At 35.7% G+C, this 13,998-nt stretch overlaps 1 protein-coding gene across 1 annotated transcript; it reads right to left on the reverse strand.

The window, feature by feature from the left end:
• Nucleotides 1–698: 698 nt before the first annotated feature.
• Nucleotides 699–13,447, reverse strand: LOC18434726 (eukaryotic translation initiation factor 5A). Its single transcript, XM_006844789.4, has 5 exons — nt 13,235–13,447; nt 2,965–3,087; nt 2,708–2,764; nt 2,274–2,348; nt 699–1,205 (listed from the first exon to the last, which is right to left on the reverse strand). Exons 1-5 carry the CDS (start codon nt 13,355–13,357, stop codon nt 1,104–1,106), a joined length of 480 nt encoding a protein of 159 aa, XP_006844852.1. The 5' UTR covers nt 13,358–13,447; the 3' UTR covers nt 699–1,103.
• Nucleotides 13,448–13,998: the final 551 nt, after the last annotated feature.

Here is a 13,998-nt window from a genome sequence, read left to right on the forward strand (position 1 = left end):
TTTAGAGATAATCGTAATAATTTTTTTCTACGTTTTGATACAATTTGGAGGTGCACCTCAATTGGACTGTTTTAAGGTTGCAACCTTAAAGAAAGCATACCCTTCAGATAATCCTTGCAATTTTTTATACCAAAATTACTTGTTATAATAAAATATGGAGGTACTCCTCAATTGGATTGTTTAAAGGAGAAACCACACCGATATATATAATACATGGCCACACCTTTTTTTTGCCAAATTGCTAAACAACATTAAAAACACATTACAAATTAATTTCAATTTTTAAAATTTTTCCATAATATTTTTTTTGAAGTCCCAGCTTGACCAACAAATAGGCCAAAACTGGGTCACCCAGTCTCGATGACCAAGCTGCCATGCCATACTGGCTTTCAAAGGAAGTTAGTAGAAGTCAAATTCATATACTGGTGTCGGTGCCTAAGTAATACAGTTAAAAGGTTATCAAGTAAGCAAATGTCAAGTACACATTACTCATGAAAATTGATCTACCCCACTCATGCGGGGATGCAAAGACCGGCACAAATTCATATACTCGTGTCCGTGCCTAAGTAATAATACTGTAAAATGGTTATCAAGTAAGCAAATGTCAAGTCCACATTACTTTAATAAATTGATCTACCCCACTCGTGCATAGATGCAAAGACCGGCACAAGGCAGAAACAAGTATACAAAGGATCAGGTGATAAAAGAAACTAATTGCCATTGTATATTCCAGTTTGAAACATTGTATGCACTTTTCATAACCAACCAACCATGACTCAAATAAAATATCAAATAATTAAAAAAAAAGATTGCAGAGGAAGTTTGTTCAGGCCCTATGGGCTGGTTTGTTTCTTCTTCTATTACAGGCCCTGTCAGTTAAACCTCTCAATAACCAACAAGAGTAGAGGCTATTTTCTTGGGGACAGGGTAAAACTTTGTATTTTGGTCCCTGATAACTGAAACTAAAAGCACTACAAAAAGGAAATCATTTGGCATAAAAGGTTGGAAAAGCGAAAAGTAAAAGAAGCAAAGGCACTGAGACGATAGCACCCATTACCCGACACAGACTTAGAGACGATAGCCACACATTACCCGACGCAGACTTACTTTGGACCAATGTCCTTAAGAGCGCAGATCTGCTCCTCCCCCATGGCTGACATAACAGTTACAACCAGGTCTTTGCCCTCACTGAAACCATCCTTAATCTGCATGATGAAAACAATGTCATAAATTTTTTGCTTCAATAAAAAAAAATCAGATTATTCTCGCACCATCAATGTTAAATCATGAGCTGATCCAATGACTCTGGTTTGTCATTGATTAGTATGATTAGTAAATGTGGTTATCCAGGTTCATATGAACAGAAAGATAATCACTTTGTTGCTCATATTTGATAATTTAAAAAAATCAATTAGCTATAGAAGCCAACAATTGGATCTACAAATCAGATACTTCTATAAAACGCCAGCAGGATTAGACAGAGGAAAATGAAACAAAAATGTGGGACCAAGATCGTACTACTGTATTTGGAGATGAAACAAAAATGTGGGACCAAGACCATCTGGTTTTAAAGAAAAGATACAGGAGTATTACTGTATATGGAGATGAATAAAACGATGATATATACTAACTTGCTAGTGATTGGTACTGCACAGTTGGGAGAGAGTAAAGTTCAGAGAAGGGCCTATCTGGATGACTCGCAATAGAATATTGATTATAGTTAAGACATCCTGAAACAGATAAGTCTCGGACTGTACAGACTTCAGCACGTTATTTAATTATTTCTACTTGTTGAAATACATGCACATGATCCCTTGTTCCTCACCTCCCAATGCCAATGGAAAAGATACCAACTCAATTACCTTGCAGAGTGTGTGTGTGCGTGTGCATGTGCATGTGTGTGTGTGTGATAAAGAGAGAGAGAGAGACTGCTCTAATCAGAGGCTTTGACAGATGGAAATGTGTACAGAAGACCCACACAAAAAAGTATAATAAAGCTCATCTTAGCTTATTAAACTAAAGATTCCCTTTCGTAGGCTTAGGAGTATGGAGTCATTAGATCGAATCATTTTAAGGGCGAAAAAGTCAGCCAAAACAAATTTTTTTTTTTGGGTAAGTAAGCTAACACTTGTAATTACAGAACATTTCATAACCACTTTTATTTCTTAACCTAGCACATATCTTCTATCACACATGATCTGCACAATTATATTTTGAAAAGAAACCATAAAAAGTACAACTCATTAAATTCCAACTGAGACTGCAACACTAACCTGGGAGCACAGACTCTCATCTGTTGGGAGCCTGAGATCATCCTTGGTGCCCCCACTTTCAGTCAACAGAGTCACCTGCGAAATATGATAAATCACCACATTGGACATGACAAAACACAAACAATTCGCACAGGGTGAGGTTTCTGTAAGCCCCCCTATACAAATAGAATTTGTATGTGCCTGGGGACCTACAACTGTCTGATTTTGATCAATGGCCGGTAAAGAGCAGACAACAATTCATACATGAATTGCAACCAGACAAGAAGAACTAGTGCTGATCTGTTTTTCTTGTAAGCTCACCACCAACCATCCAATCGTCTAATTAGGTTCAGATGGCTATCAATCCCCAAACATAAATATTTAAATATGTACGGGCACCCATAGAAAGGTTTCCCCCATATATAACCAAAACAAAAAGGGCATCAAGAACGTACAAATCCATCTTCAGAGATATCTATCAGCTGGTAGTCCGTACGAGTAACATGGGGAACCTACAACAACAATAAATCCATAGGGAATCATATAATGGATGCCAGAATTTGGGACATAATACGAATAGACCAATGAACAATAATGCTTTGATCACCATTATCAAAAACGAAATTCCAATAATAAAAATATTCTCATATTTATGTTCATGTTGTGTTTTTTATTTTAAAAAAAGAAAAAGAAAAAGAAGAAGGCTTCTCACATCACTGTTATGGGATGAAGGAACAATATCTTCAAGCTTCTTTGCATTGAAAATATCAATTCCAACAAAGTGACATTTTGCATGACCATGCTTTCCAGTCTTAGAAGTTGAGACCTCCACAACCTACATTAAACAGCATATTAAATCAATCATGTAGATAGCACAAACTTTCATAAAAAGGGCAGAAACAAACTGAAGTTCAATAGAGAAAATAATGTATAAATAACAACATTCCACAGATGATGTAACAAATAACATCCCAAGGCAAAATAGAGTCTAAAAACAAACCCCAATAATAAGTTCCTCAAAATCCAGGATAAAAGCACCCAATAACAGTCATAGAAATTCATTCTGGCACATAAAGAAAGCCTTGCCGTCGGTGAGCGATTTAAATCATAATATGCAAAATTGAAATAGGCCCCAAAAGAGAGATAGAGCATTGCAAATTCATAGATTTTAGAATGAAAATGAAATGAACAGTCAATCAAACAGCTCAAGTTACTGTAGATGCAAAAATCACGAGTTATTCAACAAAACACACCATTTTTTACAGAGATTATATAATCTACTAAATAAACATTAACTAAAACTATTCTATTACATAATTATCCCTAACAAACAAGGTTAGAGCTACTTTAGATGTACCTAAATTTAAGAGATTTTTGGAATAGAAGCTAAAAAGCTACTACTGCAAACTCAACAAAGTTTGGTGTCTTTATTTTTTTCCTTCTCCATTGTTTACGCTCCAATCTACACCAATCTCTAGGTGAGACCAACTCAAATCTTTGCAAAAACATTTAAATCTCAAAAGATAGAGAAAGTGAGGTCGTTTGCATCATGGGCTCAAAAAAATCCCAAATCTATACATATCCGGTCTTTTTCTGAGTCCAATGGCAGCGCCAACTCCAAATCTGTATTTTAACTTAAAGCACTTCTAAATTTAACTAAATCAATTAAAAAAATTAATCATCAAAAATAAAATAAAACAGATAATTTAAATGAAGAAAATAAATTAAATTAAACACAGAAATAAATACTTCGCTCTAGAGACCCGAAATATGCAGTTTCAAGCAGTAATCAAGTTGTTCTTCATATTTGCACCACCATCTCCTTTTTGGATTCCTTATGCTTGTTGGAATTGATAGATCTAATGTTCTTTGACCTAGATCTAAGGTTCCTAAAACTAGGGGGAAAAGCTTGGGAATTTTAGGTAGAGTCTACCTAGACTTTTTTGGAATTTGGAGAAGGTTTTCCTTATATTTTTAAGGGTTTTGGGACTTCCTATAGTAAAATCCGAATTGTGGGATTCTCCATAATTTTTTGGGGTTTTTACTAATTATTTAGGAATTTTTTAGAGGCTTTTTCCTAATGTCGAGTATCTTTGGGCTATTTATCCTAATTTTGGGATTTCTAAGGAATTTTTTAATCTTTTTCTGATGTAATTTTTGGGTTTTGAAAGGAGGTATTTATAGGTTTGAGGTAGAGAATCTCCTAGTTCGATTAGGATTAAGATTGGGTATTTTTCCTTTATTTTTTTGAATTTTTCCCCATTTTTCGGATTTATCTGAATTAAAACATGTTTTCTGCATCATCAGGCCACGCGACACAGCCCGTCCTATGGCCTGACACTTGTAGGGTCCGCAAGGACCAAATTGTCATTTTTTGGAATAACTTTCTAACTATAAGTCTGATTCAGGTGATTCTTTGACCATTGCAAACCTTGTGATCACCTCCATAATTTGAAACCAAATTTGGTTAAATATGAGATATTTTTTAAGGGTATACAAAGCTATGACTTTAGGGTCTCAAGTTTAGGTTTTAGGGTATCTGATCGACGTTTGAGTCAGTTTTCTAGGTTTATAAGGTTCATGGGTATCTAAGGTCACTATATGAAGGTATTGCGATACGTTTTCGGATAATTCTACTGGGTTTAGGTCACCGAAAGTCTACTAGGATTTGTGTGGTCTTTTGGATTCAAAATCAAAGGTAATAGGGATTCCCTTAGCAAGAATTTTGAGGGGTGTATACAGTTGTTACCCCTCTTTGGCATTCACCTGGGGCAACAAGTGAGTGGCAAAGAAGTAGACAACGGTGACACGACGGAAGGAAACTTTTTTCTGAGGGATCATTCTTTTGAATGACCAAAACACCCTTTTGGGTAGGCGATATGCCGATATATGCTTTTGATCCGTAAGACATTGAAATGACACTACTATCCTTGAGTCAGTTGGGGTTGAGAGGCCTCCAACGATCAGGATCCGAAGTGACAAACAAAAGGAATCGTGCTACTTGGGATGCCGCCAGTGTTATAGTCACTCCAATGCTACCTAGGATGCTGCGAGTGTAGTCATCATCGACTATAGACTTTTTCTTGAGGTCTGGTTCTCCAATCGAATGGGAGTCTAATTTAGAAGAAATGATGGGATCATGAATTCTTGATTAGGGAATTGCTAAGACCTTTGATTCTGAATCCAAAGGACCACACAAACCCTAGTAGACCATAGTTGACCTAACCCCAGGAGAATTATCCCAAAACTTATCCGATTACCCTCACATAGTGAGACCTTAGACACCCACAAGCCTTATGAACCCTGAACCCAAAAAACTGACCCGAACATCGATCGGATACCCAAAAACCTTAAACCGAGATCCTAAAGTCATAGCCTTGTAGACCCCTCAAAAATATCTCAAATTTAACTAAATTTGATTTCAAATTGTAGAGGAGATAAATTTTTCAATGGTCCAACAACCGCCTGAATCGGACTTACAATTAAAAAGTTAAAGCCCAAGAAAAATTGTTTCAAAAAATGACAATTTGGTCCCTGCACACCCCTACAAGTGTTGGGCCACGGAGGGCTGTGTTGTGTGGCCCAAGTGCAGTCCAGTGATGCAGAAAACACATTTTAATTCAGATAAATCCAAAATGATAAGGATAAATCCAAAAAAAAAACATAATTGAACTAGGAAATTCCTGATCTCAAACTTATAAATATCCCCTTCCAAAACCCAAAAAATACATCCGAAAAATATCCCAAAATCCCTAGAAATAAGGAAAAATAGCCAAAAAAATATTTAAAATTAGGAAAAAGCCTTAAAAATTAGGAAAATCCCAAAATTCAGGTTTTATCTTAAGAAGCCTAAGGAAAACCTTCTCCAAATCCTAGAAAAACTTGGGTAGACCCTACCAAGCTTTTCCTCAGCCTTAGGAACCCTAGATCTAGGTCAAAGAACCATAGATATACCAATACCAGCAAGCATAAAGCATCCAAAAACGAGATGGTGGCGCAAATCAAAAGAGTGGCCTAATCCAAACCCTAAACTCTGGGTTTTGGATCTCTAGAACTATGTATTTATTTCAATTCTTAATTTAATTTATTTTCTTCATTAAAATTATCTTTTTTATTTTATTTTGAAAAATTAATTTATTATATTTAGTTAAATTTAGAAGCATATTTAAGGCAATACAGATTTGGAGTTGACGCTGACAATGGATTTAGAAAAAGATCGAATCTATAGAGATTTGAGATTTTTCTGAGCCCATAATTCAAGCGACACCCCAGTTTCTCTACCTTTCAAATTTAACTCAGTTTTGCAAAGATTTGAGTTGATCTCACTCAGAGATCGGCACCGATTGGAAGGTAAACAGTTTGGTGGAGCTTCAGATTTGTATTTTACACTTAAAAAGCTTCTTTTTTCTCATATTTATTTTCAAACAAAATATAAATAAATAAATAAAAAGTTAGATTTGAAAATATTACCTCTTGTTAGATTTTATCCTCTCTTTTGATTTTTTGTTAACTACGCAAATCGGAGCAGATCTTCGACTGAAGATCCCACAAAACTGAACATTATAAACTGACTTTAAAGACTAGATAGAGAGTGAGATCAATCGAATTCCGATCCAAGGGCCAATCTATCAAGTAACGAATAGATTTGCTCTCAGATCAGTGGTCGAGCCAGTATCGATCCTATGCACGAAATACTGAAATAAAAGCTATGAAATGGTTCTAAATCTAATAAAATAAAATAAAACAATTGAAAATGGCAAAAAAAGGTTACTTGCCCAGGCCAATTGGCCCCCTGAAGCTTCGAGGCCTCGCCCGTATTAAGACCATGACTATGTTTACATCGTGAGTCCTCCATGTCTCTCTTTAAATTTGACCAAGCCTTGTCTTCGTCGAACTATGTTTTTCTAGATCTGATATGAGGTTGCAAGTTGAAGGTGGTTGATAGCTTAGAGTTTGACTCTAAATTTAGAATTTTTTATTGATTTTTCTTGGCTAACATGCTTTAACCCTGAAAAGATCGTCAAAATGCACTTTTATAAACCCAAAAACACATGAAATGGATAATTACTAAAAACCAACTGATCTGCCAGCCCAGAGTCAGATTTTGGGGGTTAAAGGGCTGGGCGACACACCTTTCGTCGCCCAGACTAGACCATAGCTTAAGCGACATAAGGTGTGTCGTCCAACCCAGATGCACTGGATCTGGCCCAAATTTGGCTTGGAAGCATTGAATCTGTTCGAGGTCAGGCTAGGAATTGAAAAAAAAATTGATTTTGACTATTTAAGTAGGGCGACACAAGCCCTGGTCTGATCTGGGTGACACTTCTCTCACCCACAAAAATTGATTCCGAGCTGGCAGATCAATTGGTTTTTAATAATAATCCATTTCATCCGCTTTTGGGTCTATAAAAACACATTTTGACGGCCTTTTTAAGGTTAAAGCATGTTAGCCAAAAAAAATGAGTGAAAAACTCTAAATCTAGAGACAAACCCTAAGCCATCAACCACCTTCAACCTCCACCCTCATATCAAATCTAGAAAACCTAGTTAAACCAAGCCAAGGCTTGGTCAAATTTAAAGAGAGACACAAATGACTCATGGTGTAAAACAAGATGCGATCCTAATACGAGCAAGGCCTCGAAGCCTTGGGTGTTCTAGGCCAACTGGCCCGGCCAGGTAACCTCTCTTTGCCATTCTCAGTTGTTTTACTGACTTTATTAGATTTAGAACCATTGCATTACTTTTATTTCAATATTTCGTGCATAAGATTGATGATACCTCAACCACTGATCCGAGAGTAAATCTATTTGTTACTGGATAGATTTGCCCTTGGATAAGAATTCGATTGATCCCACCCTCTATCTATTCTTTAAAATCAGTTTGCAGTGTTCAGATCTGAGGGATCTTCAGTCGAAGATCTACTCCAATTTGGGTTGTAAACAGTTTTTCTCCATAAAAATATTTTTGGATCCTTTTTATCATCTTTTGGATCTCTTAGATCATCCTTTAGAAACATCTTTTTCTTCTTTATAAGCATTTGAGGAGAAAACCTAGATTTATCTCTCTTTTTTTCCCCTTTTTTTAATTTATTATTTTATCAAAGAGATAAAGATGCTTTTTAAATGATACTCTCTTAAAAAAAGATAAATATGCCTCTAAAAAAGACAAAGAAGATCTAAATAAGATAAAAAGTTACTTCTAAATAAGATTAAGATGCTCTAAAGAAGATAAAGAATGTTCTAAAGAAGATAACAAATGTTCTAAAAAAGACAAGGAAAAGTATACAATGAGACCATTCACCTTTGGTACAAGGTGTTCACAATTTATTGGATGTGAGATTTGGTGGCTAAATTTATCTCATTGACCAAGCTCAAAGTTCAAAACAAATTTTCTTGAACTTTGTGACACACCTAAGCTATCAGATTTTACATTAAATGGTTGTAAGTAATTGTGACCTCCTTGTATCAAAAGTAAATGGTTTCATTGTATACAATCCCAAAATATCAAAATACTTCAAAAGAATATAAAGAATCTTTTCAAAAATGACAAAGAATGTTCTAAGGAAAAAAAAGATGCTGCTAAAGAAGAGAAAGATGCTTCTAAAGAAGAAACATATGTTTAAAGACGATTAAGATGATAAAAAATAAATGATCTCAAGGATGATAAAGATGATCTAACATATCCAAACGATGATCTAAAATATCTAAAAGATGATAAAGATTGATAGAAAAAGATCCTAAAAAATGTTTATCGAGAAAAACAAAAAAAAAAAAAAAAAAATCTAAAAAGAGAAGATAGAATCTAATAAGAGGAAATCTTTTCAAATCTAACTTACTTTTTTTGTCTTTTTTCTTTTTTTTTTTTTTTTGCTGGAAAATAAATATGAGAAAAAATAAGAAGCCTTTAAGCACAAGGGCCCCATAGTGGGCGCCAAACTGTTTACGCTCCAATCTACGCCGATCTCTAAGTGAGATCAACTCAAATCTTTGCAAAACTGAGTTAAATTTGGAAAAGGTAGAGAAACTAGGGTCGCTTGAACTATGGGCTCAAAAAAATCGTAGATCTATACATATTCTGTCTTTTTTGAGTCCACAGACAACGCTAGCTCCAAATATGTATTTTGACTTAAAAACGCTTCTAAATTTAACTAAATATAATAATAAATTAATTTTCAAAAATAAAATAAAACAAATAATTTAAATGAAGAAAATAAATTAAATAAAGCACATAAATAAATATTTAGCTCTAAAAACCCGAAACCTGGAGTTTCGAGCTTGGATCAAGCCGTTCTTCTGATTTATGCCACTATCTCCTTTTTGGATGCCTTATGCTTGCTGGAATTGGTAGAACTAAGATTCTTTGACCTAAATCTTAATCTAGCGTTCCTAAGGCTAAGGAAAAAGCTCGGGAAATTTAGGTGGATTCTACCTAGACTTTTCTAGGACTTGGAGAAGGTCTTCTTTATATTTCTAAGGGTTTTGGGACGTCAAAGGTAAAATCCAAATTTTTGGATTTTTTGGAAATTTCCTAATTTTTGAGGAATTTTCTAGGGCTTTTTCCTAATTTTGAGTATTTTTGGGCTATTTTTCCTAATTCGAGATTTCTAAGGAATTTCTAGGGATTTTTGGATATTTTTCTGATGTATTTTTTGGGTTTTGGAAGGGATATTTACAGGTTTGAGGTAGGGAATCTCCTAGTTCAATTAGGATTACGATTAGGTTTAGGTACTTTTTTCTTTAACTTTTTCAAAATTTTCCACATTTTTTTGGATTTTGTTTTAGATTTATCTTAATTAAAACGTGTTTTCTAATCATCGGGCGCGCGACAGCCTGCCCTGCATCCCGACACTTGTAGGGTCACACAAGGACCAAATTGTCATTCTTAGGTCCAATTCATGCGATTCTTGGACCGTTGGAAAGCTTGTGATCTCCTCTACAATGTGAAATCAAATTTGGTTAAATTTGAAATATTTTGGGGGGATCTACAAGGCTGACTTTAGGGTCTCGATTTCAGGTTTTTGGGTATCTGAACGATGTTTGGGTCAGTTTTCTGGGTTCATAAGGCCCATGGGTGTCTACGGTCACTATGTGAGGGTATTGGGATAAGCTTTGGGATAATTCTACTGGGTTTAGGTCACCTATGGTCTACTAGAGTTTGTGTGGTCCTTTGGATTCAGAATCAAAGCTCTTAGGAATTCCCTTAGCCAGAATTTCGAGGGGTGTCTTCATCCATCTAGAAAATTTTACGTCTATCCCAAAACGTTCCATCTAAAAAATCGAAATTGGATGGAAGACGAAAAATTATTTTATCAATAGATATTTGGCTTGTTTCATTAGGCCCCATCTCTCAAGCACCTTCCTCCACCCCATAAGAACATTGTCTCCTCCCCCTCCCTCCCTTAGGGTTTGTCAACCTGCTATAACCAAGCCTCGCCCATGCTCAAAAACAGGCTCCAAAGGTCAACTGCTGCTCCTATTTTCAGCCACCTTGTCCATCCATCCTTGGATTCATTCTTCTTCCTGGTCAATGAGAGAGAGAGAGAGAGAGAGAGAGAGAGAGAGAGAGAGAGAGAGTCATGGGGGGAGGGCAGAGGGGGAGGGAGAGAGAGAGACCAACCACTTTATCATTTTGGAGAGGGGAAGGAAAGGTTTGATTGTTCTTTGAGATAGGAGGGTTTTCTTTAGGGCACACTAGCCTATTTAGAGAGAAGAAGGTAGAGTAGAGCCTGCTCTGTTTTTAAATAGAGAAGAAAGGCTTTTTTGTAGTTGCATTTTATCATGTAAAAGAGATTAAGAGGTGGCTCAATCCATCCATTTTAGAAAGGCCAGGAAGAGATATGTGCATTATCTTTGGAAGCGATATTGGGCTGACGAAAATCAAAATGGGGGGACCACAGATCTATTGGGAGAAGAGTGCAATGATTTGGACGTGTTTTGGATAAGCATGAATGAGGGAAACAATTGAACCTAGATATACAAAGAAGGTTTCAATCTGCCCCATGTTTCTTCCACTCACTATCTCCTTTCACAAAAACTCTCACCCTATATATCCATGCGCTCTCCTGCTACCCATATTTATATATGCACGTTCCTTTTAGTCCTACTGGTATGCATCATTACTTCATTTTCTTAATGGTAAAAACACCACTATTTCAGATTGGACCAAACTCATTGACGCTCTTAAAAATTTAAAATCTCTAGTTTTTGAAGAATTTGCATCAATCACTACATTCCTCTTACAACTTTCCATTGTAGGAGCACCCAATTTCTCAAATATTACATGATTTTCCTGATTTTCATTCTTTTGTTCTTCATGGATGGTTGAATTTTGTTGTTTCCTATTTGATCCCTATCATATCCCAAAGATTGCATCACATCTGGGGTTCTCTGGTTCAATTTCTCAATTACGGACTGTTAGTTTCTCTATGGAGAAGATCCCAAATTTTATCACATAGTCTTCTTGTTTTTATTGGGATCATTGTGGCATACTGGTTAATAGACCAATTGGGTCTTGTAATTGCTATGACCGTGAGCTCTTTGCCATTTTGGTACCCGATGGTCCTTTAAGCCATCTAGTTGATCTTGTTGTGTCGAGGGAGGAAATCCCTGCTCTTCTTTATGAGGCTAGGCCTATCGATTTTCCTGGTATCGATCAGATCAATGGCCAGAGAAAATTGAGTCGATAGAGAGAAATTGCCAGAGAAAATTGAGTCGATAGAGAGAAATTCTCAGTTCTGGTTCTAACTCTCCAGCAATGGTTCGAGTTTTTGACTCTTGGGCATTTGTTTGCATCAGGGACCATGGGGTTAATATTTCAAATTCACAATCAAATAGTACATACACACACACACACACACACACACACACACACACACACACACATATATATATATATATATGGCTTAGGAGAAGAGAGAGTAGACTTAAGTGGGTTGTGGCTCTGTGTAGCGCATACCCAATACAACACCTGTTAAGAGGTACAAGTTAGTTCGAGTGGAAGGCTCAAAAAGGGCAAGGGGTAGAGCCAAATGGACATGGTTGGAAGTAGTGAGAAAATATATTGGGACTTATGGCCTCACTGGGGGTATGGCCCTTAAGAGAGCAGAATGGCAAATCAGGATTTACGTAGCCAACCCTACATAGTTGGGAAAAGCTTTGACAATGATGATGATAATGATATATACACACACACATATATAATCTGTAAAGTCAATATTTATTGTAAAGCAGCCAATTAAACACATCTAGTGAATAAACTTCTAATCCTTTCACAGCCATCCAAACAATCTATCAGAAAAATAAAATAAAAGGATAAAACTTTCCAATTCAGGCTGACAAAAATTAGAACTTTTTTCAGTGTATAGGTTTTCAATTTCATCTAAGGGGAGTTCATAAAAACCTACGAAAACATGCCAAAATTTTCACTCAAACTTTTCATAAATATTCTTTTGCTCAAATTTTCACCAACCATTTATAATTCTCCACTAATATCTAAACCAAAAATTGTTACAAAAATCAAACAACAAATCTTTAATATCTAAACTGAAAATTTTCACTCAAACTTAATTGTTTTTCATAAATTATTACAAAACTCAAACAACAAATCTTTAACTATAGCTGATGCAAGAAACCTTGATATTCAGAAAAAAAAAAAGCATACGGCAAGATTCAATCAAACATAATAAAATAGCTCAACCCAATATAATTAAGAAGTAATTAATCACACAAAACCCTAAATCAGAGAGGCATGCATCATAAATCACTCGATCAAAACTAACAAATCAAACGTTCCAGGGAATTCTCAATCACACATCCAATCCCTTTACACCATGCATCACTCGATACAAAAAACCAACCACGGTAACTCATAGAGGAAGGAAAGAAGCCTACAGCTTCCAGATCTAATTATCTCGGGGAACAATTCAAACAAAAAGAAGATAAGAAATTCAATTCAAAGTTTGAATAGAAGAAAAACATGTTCACCTTGCAAGCCCTGCCCTTGATGACTATGTATCCATTCTTACGAATGGTTCCGGCCTGCTGAGGATAGGTCTTCGAAGCTCCGGAATCAGCCTTCGATTCGAAGTGGTGCTCCTCATCAGACATGGTTGAGGACAGAGGAAGGAAGAAGAATCAAAAGAGAGAGTAAGACAGAGGAACAAGTTGCAGAGAGGGGATTGAAGGGAAGAGAGAGGGAGAGAGGAGAGAGCTGGAGAGACGAGAATTTGTAGGTGTGGGTTTTTGTTTATGAACTCGCCCTAATTGCGGTTCGCGTCCGGAAGAATCTGGACCGTTCGATGGGATGGCCATTCAACGGCTGTAATGCGAGGATCATCCCAATTTCTATACCAATTCGAAATTAGTAAATCGAACTTCACGTTTGGGAAAGATAAAGCAGATAAATATGGACTTTTTTGCTTTTTTGGAAACTAGGGATTTACTATATTTTTTAATTATATTATAAATATGTTATTGGCTTATAAATAAATATTAGTTTAAAAATTTAAAAAATAAAAGTATAAAAAAAAACATAAACTTCACAATATTGTTATAATTATATTTATAAATTACATTTTGAGGTAAATATATTATCGACCTATACAATCATTGATCGACATAGAGACAAACACAATCACCAAAAAATCCAAATTTTTCAACGAAAAACCATACAATCATTGAACATCAAGGATCCAATATTTCTAAAAAAAACAACAATATCAACATGGGATATCATTAAAAAATAGTCA

This window comes from Amborella trichopoda, chromosome 10, assembly GCF_054954075.1.
Source record: "Amborella trichopoda isolate Santa Cruz 75 chromosome 10, AtrichopodaSantaCruz75HAP2 v2.0, whole genome shotgun sequence".
In the NCBI taxonomy this organism is placed as follows: Eukaryota; Viridiplantae; Streptophyta; class Magnoliopsida; order Amborellales; family Amborellaceae; genus Amborella; species Amborella trichopoda.